This window comes from Pelodiscus sinensis, chromosome 8 (assembly GCF_049634645.1).
Source record: "Pelodiscus sinensis isolate JC-2024 chromosome 8, ASM4963464v1, whole genome shotgun sequence".
NCBI classification, from domain to species: Eukaryota; Metazoa; Chordata; order Testudines; family Trionychidae; genus Pelodiscus; species Pelodiscus sinensis.
In genome coordinates this window covers 46,679,724-46,699,931 of record NC_134718.1, presented here as the reverse complement: position 1 = coordinate 46,699,931, position 20,208 = coordinate 46,679,724, and the positions used below count along the sequence as shown (strand labels likewise).

The 20,208-nt window shown below is 41.4% G+C and overlaps 1 protein-coding gene across 2 annotated transcripts in view; it reads left to right on the top strand.

The window, feature by feature from the left end:
• Positions 1-19,644, top strand: part of LRRC27 (leucine rich repeat containing 27) — an 88,606-nt gene extending 68,962 nt beyond the window's left edge. For both annotated transcript variants that reach the window (XM_075935233.1, XM_075935234.1), the window contains 3 exons: positions 9,489-9,637; positions 15,166-15,292; positions 17,338-19,644. In XM_075935233.1, coding sequence (XP_075791348.1) covers positions 9,489-9,637; positions 15,166-15,292; positions 17,338-17,478 — 417 coding nt within the window. In that variant the 3' untranslated portion in view covers positions 17,479-19,644. The remainder of the gene's footprint in view (positions 1-9,488; positions 9,638-15,165; positions 15,293-17,337) is intronic.
• The last annotated feature ends 564 nt before the right edge of the window (positions 19,645-20,208 follow it).

The window sequence follows — 20,208 nt, the reverse complement described above, 5'->3', positions numbered from 1 at the left end:
GCAGTTGTAGATTTATAGCATAACTCCCATTTCATGGCAAGGTTGGAAGCACAGCAAACACAGCTGCTTGCCACAGGAGACTTAGTTGGAGGCCAGATAACCAATATCAAGGATGTTTGAGAGTAGATGCAGGATGCTTTTCTCTGTGTAGGAATGTATCTATTTTAGTTAACTTGACCGGGGTATTTTTAGAATGTATAGCTTTGATTAAAATAGTTGAGAATTAGGTAGATCATGCGTGATATCAATATATTGGACAGTGTAATAATTGTATAGTATCTTTACTTGTCAAAGAGGGCCCTTGTTTTTCTTTTCCATGTTCCCAATTTTTATGAATTCAAAGAAGAGAACATGTTCAGTCCGAGAGCACAATTCTTGAAGTCCACATTTTTTTCCGTTATTTCTACATAAACACTTAATACTGTACGCATTGTTGAATGTGTATTTATGAAGCACAAGAGGGCACTGTAGTACTGTACAGTGTATGTGTGTTATAATCGAAAGGTTGCTAAATTCCCTTGTTTCTGAGTGATCAAATACATAGGTTATATTAACAATATCTAGCAAATTCAATGCATATAAAAGTCTGCATGGAATACCTTTTCATGTGCTGGGAAAATAACACAGTGGGGAACAGATTATCCAACAAGTTTTTGGAATGCATTGGAAACAAATCTTAATTTCAGAAGGTGGAGAAAGCTTCTCAGGAGGGTGCTTATCTAGATTTAAGTTTGACAAATAAGGAGAAACTGGTTGAGAATTTGAAAGTGGAAGAAATCTTGGGTGAAAATGATCATGAAATGGTAGAGTTCATGATTCTAAAGAATGGTAGGAGGGAGAACAGCAAAATAAAGACAATGGATTTCAGGAAATCAGATTTTATCAAACTGAGTTTGATGACCTCTAGAGGTCCCTTTGGCTACATCTATACCGCACATCAATTTCAAAATAAGCTATTCCAGAATAGCTACAGATGTAGGAATACGCTGCCCGTTATTTTGAAATTATTTTGAAATAATGGAATGGCTGTGTAGACACTCGCATAATTATTTCAGAATAGTAGCCATTTTTACGAAATAACTTTGCTGTGTAGACATACCCTTCAAGTCACATGGTGCTATGATATTCATTTTTATATTGTCACATATGAAGCATATGTCCTTATTCAATCTTATTCTGGTTTTGCAGATAGTGTGGAAAGAGGTTTCACATTTCTTGCATGTTGCAGAGAATATTACTTGCTAAGTAATGAGCAAATGAAGCTTAATAATGTGAAGTCTGCCCAAGTTTCAAACAAAGTCCTCAAATAGCCACATAGCCATTTCATGCTATGTGGACCAGTTTAAAGATTATTTCATGTGTATTTATTAGGCTGTTCATATACATATTTGTCTCTGGAAGCCTGTGATATATATTTCCATTATACTTTAATGATATGTTGAACAGAAAGCTGGCCATTGTGTAGAAACTGATTTTTGCCAAGGCCTTTTTGGGAGAGTCACAATGGAGTTCAGACTCTATTGACAATTTTTGCCTCCCCTTATGAATCAGTGAAAGCTGTTATATGTGGCATGAGGATCAATTTAAGTGATGGTGCACCCCTTTTACCATAAAAAACACTTGGATCAACCAAGACCTGCAAGCTTTGTATAAATGAACAAGAAGAAAAAACATACCATGTTGTTAATGTAAAGTATTTGCCCTAAATCCAAAATATATAAGTGATGTTTGCATACTAAGGAAATTTACAGAATTCCTAGGCACAAGAATTTGCAAGAACCCCAGGCCAACTCTTGTAAGAATCATAAGGGGATCAGTTATGATCAGCAAAAAGCTGACAAAAGTTGTCAGGTAATTAGTAAATAATAATAATCTGTTAATAGACAATTAACTAACAGATAATGACCTACATTCACCAAATAAATTGCTCAGAACAAATACCCATCTCTAGCTGTGAATATGTGAAATATTTCTGAGTCTTTTAAAATCATGAGCTTTTTCTTGAAAATCATAAATTTCATGAGTATAATGCCAACAAAGCATGTAAGTACAGCAGGTTGGAAAATAGTAATTTATTTTCAAAAAAGATTTAAGATTTTAAAAATCTTTGTAATTCTTATGTGGAATGAAAATGAGTTTTTGGTGGTGATAGATTTTTTTCACAGAAGAACAAGGGGGAAAGAGAAAATTGCCAATATCTGGTGACTGTTTCACTCCCTGAGGGTATATCTACGCTGCATGCTAATTTCAAAATAAGATATTCCAGAATAATTATTCCAAAATAGCTTATTTCGAAATAGAACGTCTATACTGCAGGGAAGCTTCAGAATTAGTCCGAGAAAGGCTTCCCTTATGTAAATGTGCTATCTCGATTTAGAGGCCCAGGAGGCAATGGGGAGGACTAACTTAGAATGGCCCTGGTGAGGGGCTATTTCAGAATAGCAACAGTTGAACATCTACACATGCCTTATTTTGAAATAGCTATTTCAGAATAGGTGTTATTCCTTGTAGAATAAGGTTTACAGATTTCGGAATAAGCCATCTGTTATTTCAAAATTATTTCAAAATAATGGAATGGCTGTCTAGACGCTCACATTGTTATTTTGAAATAATGCTAGTTATCTCAAAATAACAGTGCAGTGTAGATGCACCCTGAGATATGAGAGAGCCAAGTCCAAATCCCTATTTTGCCTGATCTGGAGCAGGAATTTGAACCAGGGTCTTCCATATTCTAAAATGAGTGTAATGACTGCCAGTCTATTGGCTCTCCTCAGGTGGGTCAGGTCTGTGTATATATGTGTGTGCATCACCCTCACCAGAAATTCAGTTCTGAAACTGAGACATCTGCATCTAAGCTGATACATTACCACAAAACATTTTGATTTTGATGATGTGTTACTTGTCAGGGAATTTTTTTCCAGTGAAAAATGATAATTTTTTGACCATCTCAACTTGTAATTTCCATGACTCCCATAGGTTGGACTAAGGCAGCTTTTAACTTGTGAAGCTGAAAATGGAACCATAGCAGTAACAAGCTCTACTGGTTATGCCGGTGACATTTATAACTAATTTGAAGTATCATATATTGTTCTGCTGCTGAGATCTAAGGACGTGGCTATGCTAAAGCATTTATAGTGGTGTATCTGTATTAGTGCAGCTGTAAAATCTATAATGAAGTCACTCTAAGCCAGGGGGAGAAAGCTTTTTCCCATTGGCTTAGCTACCGCATGAACAGCAGTAGCTATGTCAGAAGAAGAAGCTCTCTCACTGACATGGTCCTCACCAACGCTTACATCAGTGCAACATATAGTGCAGGGCGGGGAAGGAATTATTCACATCAGTGAGTGACATTTTATGTTGACATAAGATGTAGTAGAGACATAGCTGCAAAAATGTAGGGTTTCTGATCATTATAAATTCCCCTAGCACAGCCATGAGTGCTTGTAACTCTTATGAGTTCTCTCTCTTGCTATTTGTAAAGCACTCTTATGAGCACCACTAACTAAATACAAGTTGTACTGCAATTACAAGCAAACATTTCTTTTTCTGTTCCTGATTAATATGGCTCTAGGCAAATACTTTTTCAACTTCAATAAAAATTAAAAGAATACCCAAACAGAAAACTTGAAATGAGAGTTAAAGTTGAAAATGTATTTAGCCCTTTAAAGTAACATAATGAAATGTTATAGATTTTTAAAACATCAATAACAAATACTAAAACTTAGGAACTATACCTCAGACTCGAGGCATTTTGAACTGTTTTTACTAAATTGGCTTCAAAACTTGCTGAACTGCAGTATGGTGCCAAATGGTTTTACATATGGTTAGAATATTTTAAGAAATTTCCCCATCATAAAATACTCCTATAGTCCAGAATAGCATCACCTATCCCACTCTGGCTAGCAAGTCCAAAATGTTTCATTTCTATATACTGAAAGTTCACTATTTGAGTCACAGTTTTCCCAAGAGTTTAAAACTGCAAACTACCTGTGTTCTAAGAGTACAACTTTCATCTTTCTGGTCTAGAACTCAGTGACATTTTTGTCTGAATCTTTTTCAGCAAAAATAAAAATGCAGACGCAGCAACATTTCCCCAATTCGAATTGGTTCCACCAAATTGTCTTTGTAAAGGGGAAGAAACTAAGCAGAAAAAATCAAAACAGTTTGACAAATTAGAAATGAAACATTTTGATTTTTCATTTTGAATTGACTGGTTTTCATATTTCCTTTCATTTTATTTAAAAGATCAAAAGTTTAGAAATGGTCAAATTCAAAAGCTAAAACGTTGCGCTAAAACATTTTGTTTGATCCAGAACAAAAGTAAATCTGAATTTCTGATTAGCTGAAAATGTTGAGAAATGTGGGCTGCAAACCAAAATACTTTTTTCCAGAATTTCCAGGAAGCCAAGAAATTGGTTACTCACACAGCACCAGTCCACTGTACATCTGACTGAAGTATATAGGTTTAATTCTATCTTAGAAAAGGGAGGGGAACAGGAGTCAGTAAGCATAGAGATTTTGCTTGACAGCACTTTGCACTGCTAACAGTGCAGCCACCAGATTCCCATCTGCCTCTCTAATCATTCCAGTTAATTACCATTTCATGTGAAAACTAAGGGGGTTGATATGCATTATATGCACCTCTTTCTCATCTGCACAGTTGGGGTGGATTCTGTATCTTGCATTAACAGCAGGTATTTTGCCATCCACAGTCAATTGTATACAATCTTCTCATAGATTTGGGTGTTCTTTTTATCACAATGGTTGATTCCAAGGGACAACAGGATTTACCCTGACGTATACAGCAGAGACTCTCCTTCCATTGGTATTCAATGAAAGATATGGAGGGGATGAGCTATATCGTCAGACACTAGGTAACTTGCTGTTGGACAGACTTAAATTTCCTCTGTCCTTTAGTAAATATCTTCTGGCACAGGTTGTAGTGTGGATCAGGATACAGAGAAAGAGTTAAAGTTGGAACTTTCAGATTTTACAATTTAGACTTTCTAATGGTTTTTCTCTGCAAATGTAATGGCTTAACTAAATGCAATAAAAATGTAAAAGTGCAAGATGCAGAATCTGACCCTTAATTTTAGAAAAAGAAAAATCTATGCTTGACATATTAAATTTCAAATACAGTGCCATGATTTTAGCCACAGTTTCCTCAATTTATATTTGTAATCCAGCTACGTCCAAACCTATGTTTTTTATAATATCAAAAGAGATGTGTTTATACTGTATGTATAAAATGTTTTCAGCCTTTCAGTTTAACAACAAAAAGATTGCTTAACATTTCCCACTTTGTTTTTCTGTTAGTAAAGCTCTTCGTTCTTGTCAGAATGCCTATTATTCAAAGTAGAGAAACCACTTGCTTTGGAAAATATAAAATAAGCTTTTAAAATTGAGGCCATTTTCTTTTCCTATGTTGCAATGAGCTCAGAGTAAGTATATTGCACAACACATTTTTATGAAAGTAAACAACCTGGGTGACCTGAGAGGCCTTCATTAGTAGATATGTTTGCAATAAATCTGGTTTTATCTCAGACCTCCACTCTGAATGTCACTGATTTTGTTCTTTAAGGCAATTAGTCACAAGCTGATGGAGATTTATTTTGTATTATCTGTTTACTTTGTAAGAGGCAAGGACATAAAAACTAATGTAAGCAAATGTCATATTTGAAGGTTATTCTCTAAATCTTTGTGTTAAATAGATATTCATAGATATGAGTAAAGGCTCTCTAAGTAGTCCAGAATAGCTTCTAGATGCTGCCCCATGAGTTTTCTGTGTGCCTCTGATTATGTATGTTCTCTAGTGGTTACTTCTCTCTTGGAAGATATTGTCATGCTGGTTTTTATATTATACAACACTCAAACCAGTTCTGTCCTATATGTCAGTCAGGAATGCAAATAACTTTGCAGGTCTCACTGACCATGCTCAGTACATTCACTGGTACCCTAGTTCAGGAACAGATTCTTTCCTAATTCAGTGAGTAATACATCCAACTGAGATAAAGTGTAGGCTGGTGGCTCCCATAAATATCAGAAAGGAAATCAATGCTCAGAGGCATATCCAAATTTTAGTGAGGGAGACATCATTTCCCAAGCAACTCTCCCAATTTCCACAAACGAGTAACCAAGTACTCTCCCTATCACCTCCCATGTCGTGTTTTTATTCTAGTCATCTGGCTGCAAAAGGTCCATCCCACAATCTTTGTAGCCCCAGCAGACAGAAGGCGGAACCAAAGACAGAGAGCTGTAGTACTAGGGAAACTATAAGCTCATATATATGAGTTCTGATCTCTGTGTGTACGTCTACACTGCAACACTATTTCAAAATAACTAGCACTATTCTGAAATAACTTACTCCGCATCTACCCAGCAGGCAGTTATTTTGAAATAGTGTCAAAATACTGTCAAGCTGGAGGACTTTTTACTTTGACTCCTGTAACCCTCATTGTATGAGGAATAAGTGAAGTTAGAGGAAGAGTGCTCTATTTTGAAATAAGTGCTGTGTAGATGCTCCCTATTTCGAAATAAGATATGCAATTGATGTAGTTCAATTTGCGTAGCTTATTTCGAGTTAAGCCCTGCATTGTAGATGCACCTATAACACCTTGGGACAATTTTTTTTCTTATTTTTGGGGGCTGAGTGCCCTCCATAGTGGGCAGAACTTTTGCCTTCTACACCTTCTCTACAGCCAATAAACGTTCTCTTTGGGCAACTTGCACTTTCCAGTGTGTATTTTTTTCGCTGGAGAGGATTTTATATGAGGAATCAGTATTAACATTACTATCTATCTGGGATTAAATGTTACAGGAGATATAAATTCTTAACAGTTTATCAGAATTGGTACCATATTCTTTTCTTTAAAAAAAACAGATTTGCTTTCTCTAACATCATACAGTAGACTTCCGATAATCTGGCACCCTTGGGACCCGGATTATCGGATATGCCAGAATATCGGGAGGTACTCCGTGGGGTGCTGTGACGGGTCTCCCGGGACCCGCACTACATGAGGGAGGGTCAGCGGGGAATGGCACGGGAAGGGGTGAACCCTCTGCTGTGTTGCGGGGAGGGAATGGAAGCCACTCGCAGCCGGCTTGCAAGCAGCGGCAGTGTAACGGAGGCAAGAGGCATGCAGCTGTTTAAGGCGGGTGGGGAGTGTAAGTGGGAAACGGTGTGGCGAGGGGCGAACCCTCCGCTGTGTTGTGGGGAAGCGGTGGAAGCCCTGCGCAGCCGGCTTGCAAGCGGTGGCAGCGGAGGGGGCGAGAGGCAGCAGCTGTTTAATGTGGGCGGGGGTCTGCGGGGAACGCTGCCTGCCTCTCGCCCCCTCTCTGCCGTCGCCACTTACAAGCAGGTGGCTGAGTTTCTCTGCTTGCAAGCCGGCTGCGTGGGGCTTCCACCACCTCCCCGCAACATGGCGGAGGGTTCGCCCCTCGCTGCACCCTGCCTGCCTTAAACAGCTGCCTGCCTTTCACGCCCTCTCTTCTGCCGCCTCTGGGCAGCTCCAATTGTCTGGCTGACCAGAGCACTTCTGGGTTCCAGTTGGTGCCGGACTATCAGGAGTGCTGGACCACTGGATGCCGGACAATTGGAGGTTGACTGTATATAAAAATCATTAGGATCAGTGTACAAGTTACAAACATTTAGGGCTATGTGCTGCTCCATTCAGTGTTGAAATACATAATTTTTGGGTGCCCTGCCACCTACTGAAATTCCCAACTCTGAGTTAGGTGCCAGGCTCTCTCTACAGTACAAGGCATGGGGAGATGCAGGTGTCTAAAAAAGGGAATCACAGAAGCCAGCATGCTGAGTTAGGAGCCACCTAATATACACAGTAGGAAATATCAAGGAGGATGTAGCCTAAGCCCTGAACACCTAAATTTCAAGATAGTGGAAGGAACCTATTTCTGTTTGAGATTGGCAGAGAGTGAACAATGTTCTGGAATTAGGGCTAATCTGAGCTAGGTGCCTTTCTCAAAAAAATCTAACCACTAGGCTATGAAGTCATTCTTACTTTTTCTCTTCCCAATTACTATTTTAAGTGTTTTATAGAAAGTAGAAGAGTTCCAACAGAAGAGATTAAGAAAGATCCTTCCTATAGGCCAGCAGTTAGGGCACGTCTGTGGAAGCAAGGGTGCCATTTTGAGCATGTGGAGGGGCAGCAGCTATGCGTTCTAGTTAGCTTTTCATTCCGTTCCCTGGACTCTAAGGGAGTGAGGGGAAAGTGTTTGCATTCTATTCATTCCTCTCATACCTGGCTGGCGAGCTCCCTTCCTATTCCTCAGCAAGTGTACAATTATTTGTTGCCAGTTATTAGGCCATATTAGCCAGATATGACTTTTGCATACATAAAAGGCTGCTTCCCTTTGTGGACAACTGTTTCCACAACACTCATGTTGACTTTGTGTTAGCAGTTACTGAGGGAGGCCCTGTTCACGGCCAGAATAAACCTGCAAAAAGCACTGCCCCAGCAGACACAGCTGCCAGATCAGTGCAAATGGCTGCCATCATGTGTTGGTCATTATATTTTTTTCACAGCCCAGAGTGACAAAAGTTTTGCTAACATAAGTCGTAGTATAGACTTGGCCTTATAGTATGCAGTAACTGAAATTTATGCATGTCTTGTAACTTGCCCTTTCTTCCCCTCTTCCTTGGAGTCCTATTGTAAGAGATTCTGCTGTGAGAAGGAATTGATCAAACGTGCCTTTCATTTTTATGCCCACATAGAAGATAAAGGCTGTAACACACCCCCTATGGCTGTTGTTGGTCAAAATAACTAAACTCTCTAGAACATGAGGCACCTGCAAACTAGCAATGCAATGTGCATGTGGACTATATATCTAAAAGAACTCCAGTTACTGCAGATGGCAAGTAACTTTCCTATACTTGAAAAAATGAAAATATTTCCTTTATCAAAATATAGGTTACACCTCTGAAAACTGGTACTCTCTGGTCTGGCAACGCACACTGGAGCCTAATGCAGGAAGACCAGCAGCCTGGCCAGGACCATCAGGGCCATGGGACATCAGTGCTGGGGCCTGAGACTAGAGAACCCCAGCAGCCTGAGGCAGTGCAGAGTCAGGGGCTGGGGAACCCCAGGCATCCACAGAAGCATGGGGCCAGCAGCTGTAGAAACCCAGGTGCCTGTGGCAACCCAGGGGCCTGAGAAGCCCAGCCATTTATGGCAGCCTACAGCACTGAAGATAATCCTTTTATTTTAGTAATGGAATATTTTTTATAATAAATTAAAAGTGGAGTAAAATATGAAAAGTGACCCTACAACATTCAATCAATTCTAAGGGTTTTCATAACAACCCTCTCTATCAAACATATTGCTTATAGGAAAGTCTGTAGCATCTATGGTGATCTCTGGGCATAATTTTAAAAAATAGCTTTCCACAAATATATAGTTCTGAAATAATTTTTAATTGAGGATGATTTTCCATTAAATGTACCAGCTCCATATTACATTGCATTTTTGTAGATATCAAAAAGTGCACCATATGCTACCGATAACATCAATTATCACAACACAAGAGAAGGATGTGAAAACCTAAAGAAATGTACTCTTGAAAAAAGTGAACATGTGAGCAGAATGATGAAAATAAATTCTATAAGAGATGCTGAAGCAAGGTTAGTAAAAAAAATTATACAATTTAAAATGTGTTCTTAGACAACATTGTGGGTGACATCCTTTTGTTTTATTAGTGTGAAGGTGTAAATATATTGTTTTATTGCTCCACATAACAAACACTTCCCTCATCTTTATAGAACAAAATAAACCTGCATATTAAAAAATAAAAACTAATTCTTAAAAAAATCTGAATGGCTTATAAAAGAACTGAGTACTTCATGCATAATGCAACTGTCATAATAATAATGATATTGTGTTAAGCACTGGTGCTACTGCACTGCTGTAGCACTTAGGTTATATCTTCACTAGGCAGAAGATTGACACTGCTGCTTCCAGAGTTCAATTTAGCGAGTCTAATAAAGACCTGCTAAATCAAACTCGATGGTGCCTCCGTCAGCACTGGTACTCCTGCTCCTTAAAGGAGTAAGGGAAGCTGACAGGAGCATTTGTTTTTGTCAGCGTCCTGCTGCGGAAACCATGCAGAAACTCAGATTAAGGTGTGTCGACTTCAGCTATGTAATTAACTTAGCTGGAGTTGTGTATCTCAATTCATCCTTTCCCATTAGTGTAGATCTAGCCTTACTGAAGACACAAACTATGCCAACAGGAAAGGTTCTCCACCTCCCCAAAATGCAGTAGCTAGGATCATTGGAGAAGCTTTCCTCTCAACATAGCACTGTTTACACTAAGATTAGGTTGGTATCACTAAGTCATGAAAAGTCCTCATCCCTGAGCAACATAGTTATATTGACATGATGAGTTCCTTGTGTTCACCAAGCCTACTGCACCTATCTCTCTACATGTTAAGGCAATGGATGTGGCCAGAGAGAACTGGGTGGAAAATGAGTGTAAATGGTCCTTCTTGTCTGTCATCTGGGTTGTAAAGATCCCAACTAATTGATAGCCAAATTTGAAAAGATTCAATTGGGATAAAAGTTTGCATGTTTATCTAAATTACTTTGGTTTGAGACTGGAAAATCTCTTAAAAATACGGTCATCCTTATGGGAATAACAGAACTTTCTAGTTCTAGACCAGCCCCAAACCACTGAAGAGTGGAAAAATGAAAACAAACCCCATAGGTTAAGCCATTTTTTTTATCTAAAAAAAATCAGTTTCTAGTTCGGGGGAAAAAATCCGGTGATTGTATTTATTTTTATTTTATTTGTATCCATTTTTTAAAATAGAAAGCATGCTGTCATACTACAGGTTTGTACATTTAGCAGTTATAAACTCTAACTTCTGGGATGCAGTAAAACATGAGGATTAAGTTGCTTGAAGCATACAACTATATTATGACTAATGCACAGTCTGACATTCTTCCTGATAGATACTATTCTAGAGGAAAACTGCAGAACAGGTTTACCTAAAACAAAAACTTTTCTAAGCAATATTAATTTCAAGTACATTTTCCTGTACCCCAGAGTAATGAGGAAAAGATACGGTTATAATTACTAGTTACAGCCTGGCACAGCTGCTCTTTGAAACAATGGTCAGAGTTCGTAGCAGCTTCCAATGTACCGTAAGCATTCCTCCTGAAATATGTTTCCAGGGGAACTGACAGCCATGCTGGGCCTATGGGCAAGATGCAGAGGGGGGCTCCATGCTCCCAGAAGGGGTGGGGCGTTGGGTGGAAGGGGTGGGGCTGAGGCAGTCAGCCCGCAGCACAGCCTGGACTGAAGCACATTGCCCCCATCCGCGGCCCTTAGACCCACCTGTAGGGTTGCAAGGTGTGCAGTTTTGAACCGGACAGTCCGGTATTTGAGCTTTCTGGCCAGGAAACAAATTGAGAAAATACCAGACATATAAATGTCCAGTATTTTCTAATTAAGTAAGTTTTATTATCATGAGTATCAGTATTTAGTTGTGTACTTCCTGGCTGGGACATGCTCACACTGCGTGAGCGTGTCTACCAGCCAGGCAGTACATAACTACGCAGTAGAGAGGAGATCAAGTGTGTCCAGTATTTTTTTTAAATCATCTGGTAACCCTAGCCATCTGAAGCATGCCACCAGCACTCCGATGGCAATTTAAAGGGCCAGGAGCTGCGGGCACTGCCACTACCATGATAGCACTGGCTAGAGCCCCAGGCCCTTTAGAATCACCAAGCCCGAAGGCAATTGTCCCTTTGCCTCCCACCCCCATAGTAGGCCTGTATGTTTCATTAAACTTTACTTGCTGCTGTTCTGCCAACTGCTTCTGCCCTTTCCTCCCAGCTTATCTTGAAATTCGTATGTTTTGGGACCATGGATGTTTCTTCTCAGTCTCCACCCTCACAACTAGAAGCCTTCAAGAAAATACAATTTATCTTTAGGGGGAGGGATAGCTCAGTGGTTTGAGCATTGGTCTGCTAAAGCCAGAGTTATGAATTCAATCCTTGCAGAGGCTATTTGGGGCAAAAATTTGTCAGGGATGGTACTTGGTTCTGCTGTGAAGGCAGGGGACTGGACTTGATGACCTCTCAAGGTCCATTCTAGGAGATAGGCAATATCTATTTATTTATCTTGCTATTTGCTACTCTAACCCTGGAGTTCCGCCCTTTGGCTACGTCTACACTGGCATGATTTTCTGGAAATGCTTTTAACGGAAAACTTTTCCATTAAAAGCATTTTCGGAAAAGTGTGTCTAGATTGGCAGGACGCTTTTCCAGAAAAGCACTTTTTCTGGAAAAGCGTCCGTGGCCAATCTAGACGCGCTTTTCCGCAAAAAAGCCCCAATCGCAATTTTCGCGATTGGGGCTTTTTTGCAGAAAACAGAACTATGCTGTCTACACCGGTCCTTTCGGGCAAAAGTCTTTCGGAAAAAGACTTTTGCCCGAACGGGAGCAGCATAGTTTTTCCGGAAAAGCACTGATGATTTTACATTAGATCGTCAGTGCTTTTCCGGAAATTCAAGCGGCCAGTGTAGACAGCTGGCAAGTTTTTCTGGAAAATCAGATGATTTTGCGGAAAAACTTGCCAGTGTAGACACAGCCTTTGTGTTCAGGCAGTTTATGTTGCCCTCCCTTGCAGCAGCATCTAATGAAATGGTAATTAACTCCCAGGAGGGAGTTGAGCCACATACACGTATAGTCTAATGTTCCTGTATAATAAAACAAAGAAATCAGTGTCAGTTTCATAGCAGATTTAAAAATAAACCCCAAAAGTATCAAAGTCCTCTGAGTTCTAAAGCCATTAGTTCTTTTATCTTCATGTAAAAAATTTTCAAATTACTTTTAATTATATATAGTTATACACCAAAAAGTATATTGCCAAGTCAAGCACTCAGTAAGTATGCATTATGATGCATCTTTCAACTACATAATCACATACTTCCCCTCTCTCCATATAATCCCTCCCTCATTTGGTACACAGAATGGACGGTGTTCACTAAATGATCAGCTAATTAATGGTTTGTTTTATTCTCATTGTTCAATGTGTGGTCCCATATCTTAACTACTGCACACTATCCTGCTCTGATGATTGAATTATTAATTTCCTTAAGGGATGCTAATTGGTGCTTATCACTATCGTGTTTCAGTGTTTCATAAACCTTCATGAATTTATTTTTACAACACTACTGTTAGGTGAGGTGGTATTATTAGTCTCATTGTACAGATAGGAAACTGAGCCACAGAGAGATTAAAATCTAAATGCCCACTAATTTTGAGAGTCCAATCTGAGGCACCAGCAGCCTGAATTTTCAGAGGACCTAATATGTTCAAAGCATGGCTCCTTATGACTTCAATTGCAGCTGTCAGAGATTAGCAAATCAGATCCAAGGCCTCAAGAGGGGCACCCAAGAATGATAAACACAAAGTTATAGGCCACCTCTAAAAAGTTTGCTTTAGAGCAGGGCTGAGCAAAATAAAAAGTTTGCTTTAGATCTGCGGGTCTGGATATGGCCTGCCAAGCCACTGGCTCCAGCTCACGAGAGCTTCAGCTGCACCTTTGCCTATCCTACCCCTGCTCGGCACTCAGGAAAGCTGGCTGCTGCGGGGCCATGTGCTTCTGTGAATGCTGAGAGCCTGGGAGAGAGGGCAAAGGCTTCTCACACTGCTCCCACCCACAGAAGCTCCTATTGACCAGTTTCCAGCCAATAGCAGTTGCCTGTTTGCAGGACAGGCAGCATTAAAGTGCCCCTCACCCCTTGCTCACTGTTTTCTCAGAAGCAAACATGGCCCTATAGCTGTGAGCAGTACAGGGGCATGGAAGGCAGGGACCCTGGTTAAGGAACCTGCTGGGCTGCTGGCTGGGGACATCTAAGTAGGGTTTCCCCGCCAGAGCCTGCCTCTGGCACCCCAGACCTTCCCTCTTCCAACCCTCTGCCCTCCTCCTGCACCCTACCCCATGTAACCCAAACCTTCTGTAGCCCGCTCCAGCCCCCATACATCTTCCCAGACATGGCATCGCCTCCTCCACCCTCCTCAGGTCACAATCCGCTCCCAGACCTTGCACCCCAATCCACTATCCCTGGTCATAGCCCAAATCCCTGCACACTCTCCTATACTCCTGCCCCAGTTTGCAACCCCTTCCCAGATCCTGAACCCCCTCCTACACTCCTACTCCAGGTTACAACCCCCTCCCAGATCCTGCATTCCCTCTTCCTACCCCCCTCCCAAAGGCCAGAATCCTCTCCTGCACCCATATCCCTCCCAGACCCTGCACCCTCTCCTGTACCCCAGTTCGCTGCCCCAGGTCACAATCCCCTCCTTCACCCAACCTCCATCCCAGCCCCCCACACCTCCTTTATTAATATAATGGAAGAGTGCAGCCCTTGACTACCTATCAAATTCTTGGAGTAGCCCCCATAAAAATTGTTGCCCACCTCTGGTTTGGAGACTTGATCAGCATTACATAGGAACTCTGTGGCCAAGGCAAATTTATTTCTCTAGTGCAGAATTCTGTTGCTTGAACTATGAAACCACCCTTTCTATTCCTGCAATCCCTTGCCTCGCTCACTACGCGCTTTTCAACTTTTGCTACACGAGAGACAAGGGCTTTTACAGACAAGAACCTACATAACCCAGATTCATTCTCAGAGTGCCTTCCATTGTGTGTGCTGAATGCACAGGGTTCAGGGCCAGATTAAGACACGCCAAAGCTCTAAACTATGTCAAATTTAAGAGCCCCATAGCATTACCAAAAATGTGTATTTTTCTAACAGAAATAACAATGAAAATAGAAACAATAAAGTTTTATATTTGCATAGATATTGGTACATAGGTGAAGATGCAGCTAAAAACTAGTAATTTTTTTGTATTTAGAGGCCCCTCATAATCTGAGACCCTAAACTGTAGTTTACTTAGTTTGTGCATAAATCCAGCACTGGATGGAGTCCTGTGTAAAAAATAGTATGTGACTATGTAATTGAAGACTATAATATAATGCATTTTCACAACTCCATGATAACCAATGAAAAGAGAATAGAACTTTTGTTTTAGTTCCCCTTCATTAGGTTTATATATTGCAATGGTTTAAAACTAGATTGGAAGTGCAAAGGTTCATAGAATAAGATGACCAGAAAACTATTTTTATTCTGTTTATTCAGAACCTCCAGAGAAAAGGAATTGGAACAACGCATCAAACAGCATACACAAATGACGAAAGAAAGAAGAAAAAAGTCAAAAGGGACACCACAAGAGAAAATGCAGAGAGCAAAACAAGACATTGAAACTGTAAGCATCATAGCTTCCCTTTGACATAGCTTCCCTTTCCCCTTAATTCAGTCATTGGGTTAATTTGATCTTTCATCAGTTTGATGAAATCCTCAGGCACCAATCAATTTGTATTAAAAATACTAATTCTACATTTGACTTTGATCACTTTACACTAAGCTTATTATTGCATAATTCAATGTTTGTGTATATAAAGTTGCACTTTCATTGGGGCCATGTCCACGCTACAGATAAGATCAAAGCAGCCACAGTTGATTTTCTGGGATTAAAATTAGCAGGTCTAGTGAAGACACGCTGATTTGAACTGAGAGGGCGTTCCTGTTGATTCTCATAGTCCTGCTTCTATGAAGAGTAAGGGAAGTTGGAGGGAGAATGTGCTTCCTTCAACTTCCCACAGTGTGGACTGCCAAAATTCGAGTTAAGATACTTCGACTTAAACTACGTAATTAACGTAGCTGAAGTTGCATATCTCAATTTGAACTTATTTCCTTGTATAGACCAGGAATAAAGGTATGTCTACTCTACCCTCCTAGTTCGAACTAGGAGGGTAATGTAGGCATACCGCACTTGCAAATGAAGCCCGGGATTTGAATTTCCCGGGCTTCATTTGCATAAGCAGGGAGCCGCCATTTTTAAAACCCCGCTGGTTCGAACCCCGTGCAGCGCGGCTACACGGGGCACAAACTAGGTAGTTCGAACTAGGCTTCCTAGTTCGAATTACCGTTACTCCTCATTTCCCCTTGCTCCACAGACTCCAGTAGCCCCACCAGCTCCCTGCCCATGCTAAAAGCTCTTCTTCCCACTTGCCCCATGGGCTTTGGCACTCCCGCCAGCTTCCCAGCCCAACCGACTGCAGGCTTTAATACCCCGTGGGCTCTGCTGCCCCACTGGCCTGCCAGCTGGCTCTACTCCCAGCCACTGGCAACTTCAGTGCTGGGCCTCTCTAGTCCAGCAGCATCCTTAGTCCTGCCAAATCAAGGATGTTTCTGGACCAAAGAGTCTCAGATAACAGGGGTTCAACCTGTGTTTTTAATTTTGTTTCCCATGTTCAGTAAAATCCAGCAGTTCCAAATCAATTCTTTAGCCAATGACCGATTCTGCAACTGCAGGCGAGGTGAACCCAGACTGTTTATTTATTCACTTAAGGAATTGTCATATGCTGATTTCAACCAAATGGTTCATTTTCTAAGTTTCTATAAGATTTTTAAGAAAACTATTTTGGAATAGGCTGGCAAGGTCACAGTGCTGCAAAGATTTATGCATGTGCTTCACTATGAGCTTTGTGTAGATTAAGTGTGCACATAATTCTTAATAAGGTGAGAGTCTAAGAATTTGTGAAACCCACAGATGTATTACACCATATTAAAACAATCTATTTCGTTATACTTTATAAAAGTCAAGATGTGCTTAACAGGAAAAGGGAAGAAAATGTTATTTGAAAGTGAAATATTGTCTTTAAAGAATCAAAAACTTTATGAAGATTTATAGCATCTACCATAAATTTCCTCCAAAATTCAAGATTTACTAGAATGTAAAGAATAATATAAATGTAGGAGTATGAATCTTGCTTTTTTTTATAGTGGTAAAGGAGTAAATGTATGTATTAGCATAGAGATTAGAATACCCAGAAATATTATCATTATTAACATGGGCATCAGGTATATATAATAATAGGCCCGATTTCCAGCCCTATCCTCTATTTGTGTTCATGCAAAATTGCCTATGCACATATTAGCACCCACTTCACACACTATCCATGTGTGTTCCTTTGAAATAGTCTAGCACAAACACATATTTAAATATTAGAATTCATATGTGCAAATCCAAGTTTAACTTTTGTGGTTGCAAACTTAACATTGGCAAACAAGCCATTTTAAAAGTGTATACACAGATTTTCTACCATGTGTAAGTGCATGGATGTGTAAATGCAGTTTTGAAAACCTAGGCCAATAAATGAGTGCAATTCTTTCATCTGATAATGATACAATATTAGTCACATAATAAATTACACCTTTTAAAACTCTTTCTGTTGATTTTTATCATAGGCTGAAAAGCTTCAGGCTGAACTAGCACAAGTAAAAGAAGAACTTCAGCAGGAATATAGGTTTACTGCTTTCACAGGAGAGCCTGTACCTGATTCACCAAGAATGCAGCCTCAGAATATCTTTTCTACCATGAAATTTTAATTGCCTGAAAGTCTTAAAAAATGTTTGTCTTGCTGTATCCATCTGTATCTGAAAACTGCTTTTCAACAGGCTTTAAAAGTGTTATTTTATTACCTATCCTTATTGATAATGTTTAACAAAGTTTTTAAATTAGAATGATAATAAATCATTCTCTGTTTCCCACTCAGCTATCATAATTTCAGTGGATTTATCGTTTATGGTTATGAAGTGTTTTTGGCATTATATTGTGTTTCTTTTACTGTTTCTTTTTAACCTTCTTAAGATCCTATGTTGCAATTTTTACTCAAGCAAGCTCCCTACTGAAATATGCTTCAGTTGAAGTTTCGTTTAGGTAAGAATTGCAGAATGTATCCTTTACATTGTTTTGGATAAGAACCTTTTCTTATTTGTATATTTACTCATTTAATATACCATAACCACCTAGAGTGCTACATAAATGAATAATGTAAGGAATAACGTATCCCCAACTATGCACTATATCATAAGGTTGCAGTTGGTGTCATAGCCATATTATTAATTGTTGAAATGTGGCTCTGCTATCTAAAGATAGGTTTCAAATAGAAGAAGATCCTGGACACTAGAAATATAATTGTTTTCTTTGATGAATAAAATATTTAATTATTTTATTTTTAATTCTCTTCTGCCCTATGCAGCATCACTTTCTGCCTCTAGCACCATGATATAGGACTTGGAGTCTGTTTTCAGAGGAGCTGCCAGCTCCAAAAGGTAATCAGTTGTGCAGCTGGAGGGAATCGGTTGCCTGCTGCCTTATAGTCCAGGAGGAAGACATAGATGCTGGCAAGGTGAGGGAACCACTGAAGGAAGCAGGAAAAGGAGGGGTGATGGGGATATATTGTTATAGCTGGTGACCCGTCCCCCATTCCCAAGATGAATGAATGAAGAGGAGACAGGAAAGAATTGGAAGAAAGACTAAAAATAGCATTGGAGCCAGGAATAGGAAACAGATGAGCTGGAAGCTAAGAGCACAGCCAGGGTGACTGGTGAGGGGAAACCCAGGGGGGGCCCCAGCCACGTAATACCTCCCCCCCTCCCAACTCAGGGAAGGGCCAGGACAATCCCCTTCTGCCACAGGCCCCGCCTCTCTCCACCCCTGCTCCATATCTTCCCTCCCTGCTCCACCCTCATCCTGCTTCTTCCCCCAGTGCAGCTTGGAGGACTGGCAGGGTCAGTGCCACCAGCAGGGGGTCACCATTCGCAGTGGAGGGAGAAGTGGAGCAACATGGCCCCAGCTTGCTCTGCTCACACAGCCACATCACTCCACTTCCCACCAGTGAGTGTGGGGCGGTCCTGCCTCTCCCTAAGCAATGAGGCCAAGGAAGCAGAGCAATCTGGAGACATGTTGCTCTGCTTCCCCTGCCACTGCTGATAAGTACAAGGTGGGAGAGGGGGGGCAAGGGCAGCAGACCCCTGCTGTGGGTGCCAGGTCCCATTACTAGTCCATCCCCCTGCTGCTGGCTGGCCCCTTGCCGCTCCTGCCTATGGTATTCCCTCTTGTGCCCCCACACACAGTGCCACTGAGCACTACAATTGTAAAGGAGAGGAACACTCCTGCATGGGGGGTAGGTGGGATAATGGTTGGAATAGGGATGTGATGGGGCAACCAAAGAAGCCAGCTGTAGGGAGTTAGAAAGAAGGGAATAGGCTTAAAAAGAGTACATTTGAAGAGATTTTTTTACCAATCAGTTCTCTCCTCAGGAGGGGTGAAAGTAAATTTCTTACAGGTACTGTCCCATCACAACCTGCTCCCTCTTAGAGCGGGCCTTCGGGCTTGGGGGAGTTGCGATACAACTGTGTGCAGGGAGCTCAGGTCAGAGGGTTGCAGTGTGTAAGGGTTGCAGGAGTTAGTGCCGGGGGGCTAGAGATGTGCAGGAGTCAGGGTAGGGATGTATGAGGGGCCCAGGGCAGGGGATTGGGCTGTGGAGCAAGTGCTGGAGTTAGGGCAGGGGCTGGTGATATAAGGGTGTAGGAATAAGGGTTGGGGTGTATAAGAAGGAGCTTAGGGCAGGGGGTTGGGAAATATGAGGGGCTCGGCAGGGGATTAGGGGATGCAGGAGTCAGACTTGGGTGAATGAGGTAAGGCTCAGGGCAGAGGATTGGGATGTGGGGAGTCAGAGAAGGGGGCTAGGTCTATATGGGGGGGCAGAGCAGGAAGGATATGGGGGTTAGGGATTCAGGGCAGGGAGTAGGATTGGGGGGCTCAGAGCAGGGAGATATGGGGTACAGGATTCAGGGGCTGGTGTGTGTAGGGGTGAGTGCAGAGAGGTGGGAGAAAGGTGCCATTTTGGGAGACAGAGGGACCACAACCACACATTACAAGTCCTTGTTGGTTTTCCTACTTCCTCCGACTATCAGGGAGAGAGCAGAAAGTGTACAGCCTGCTGCGTTCCTCTCATTCCTGGCAGCCCAGGGACAGAGGAGGAAAGCAGCAGGCTGTGCATTTTCTCCTTGCTCCCTAGTCAAAGGAAGCAGGAGGCAGGAAAAGACAAGGACCTAGTATGTATGAGCCAGCCTCCCCCCAGTATGGAGGGGGAGGATCAGGGTGGGAGCAGTCCAGGCGGGGTGGCATCCCCAGCCAGCCCCTTTCACCTGTCTGACTGCCTGCTGCTAAGAGTGGTAGCCTGCAGGAAGCCTGGAGTTGGGCTGGGAATGTGCTGCCCCTTCCACTGTAGCTGAATGTCCTAACCAGCCAGCTTCTTGCCGGAGTGCACT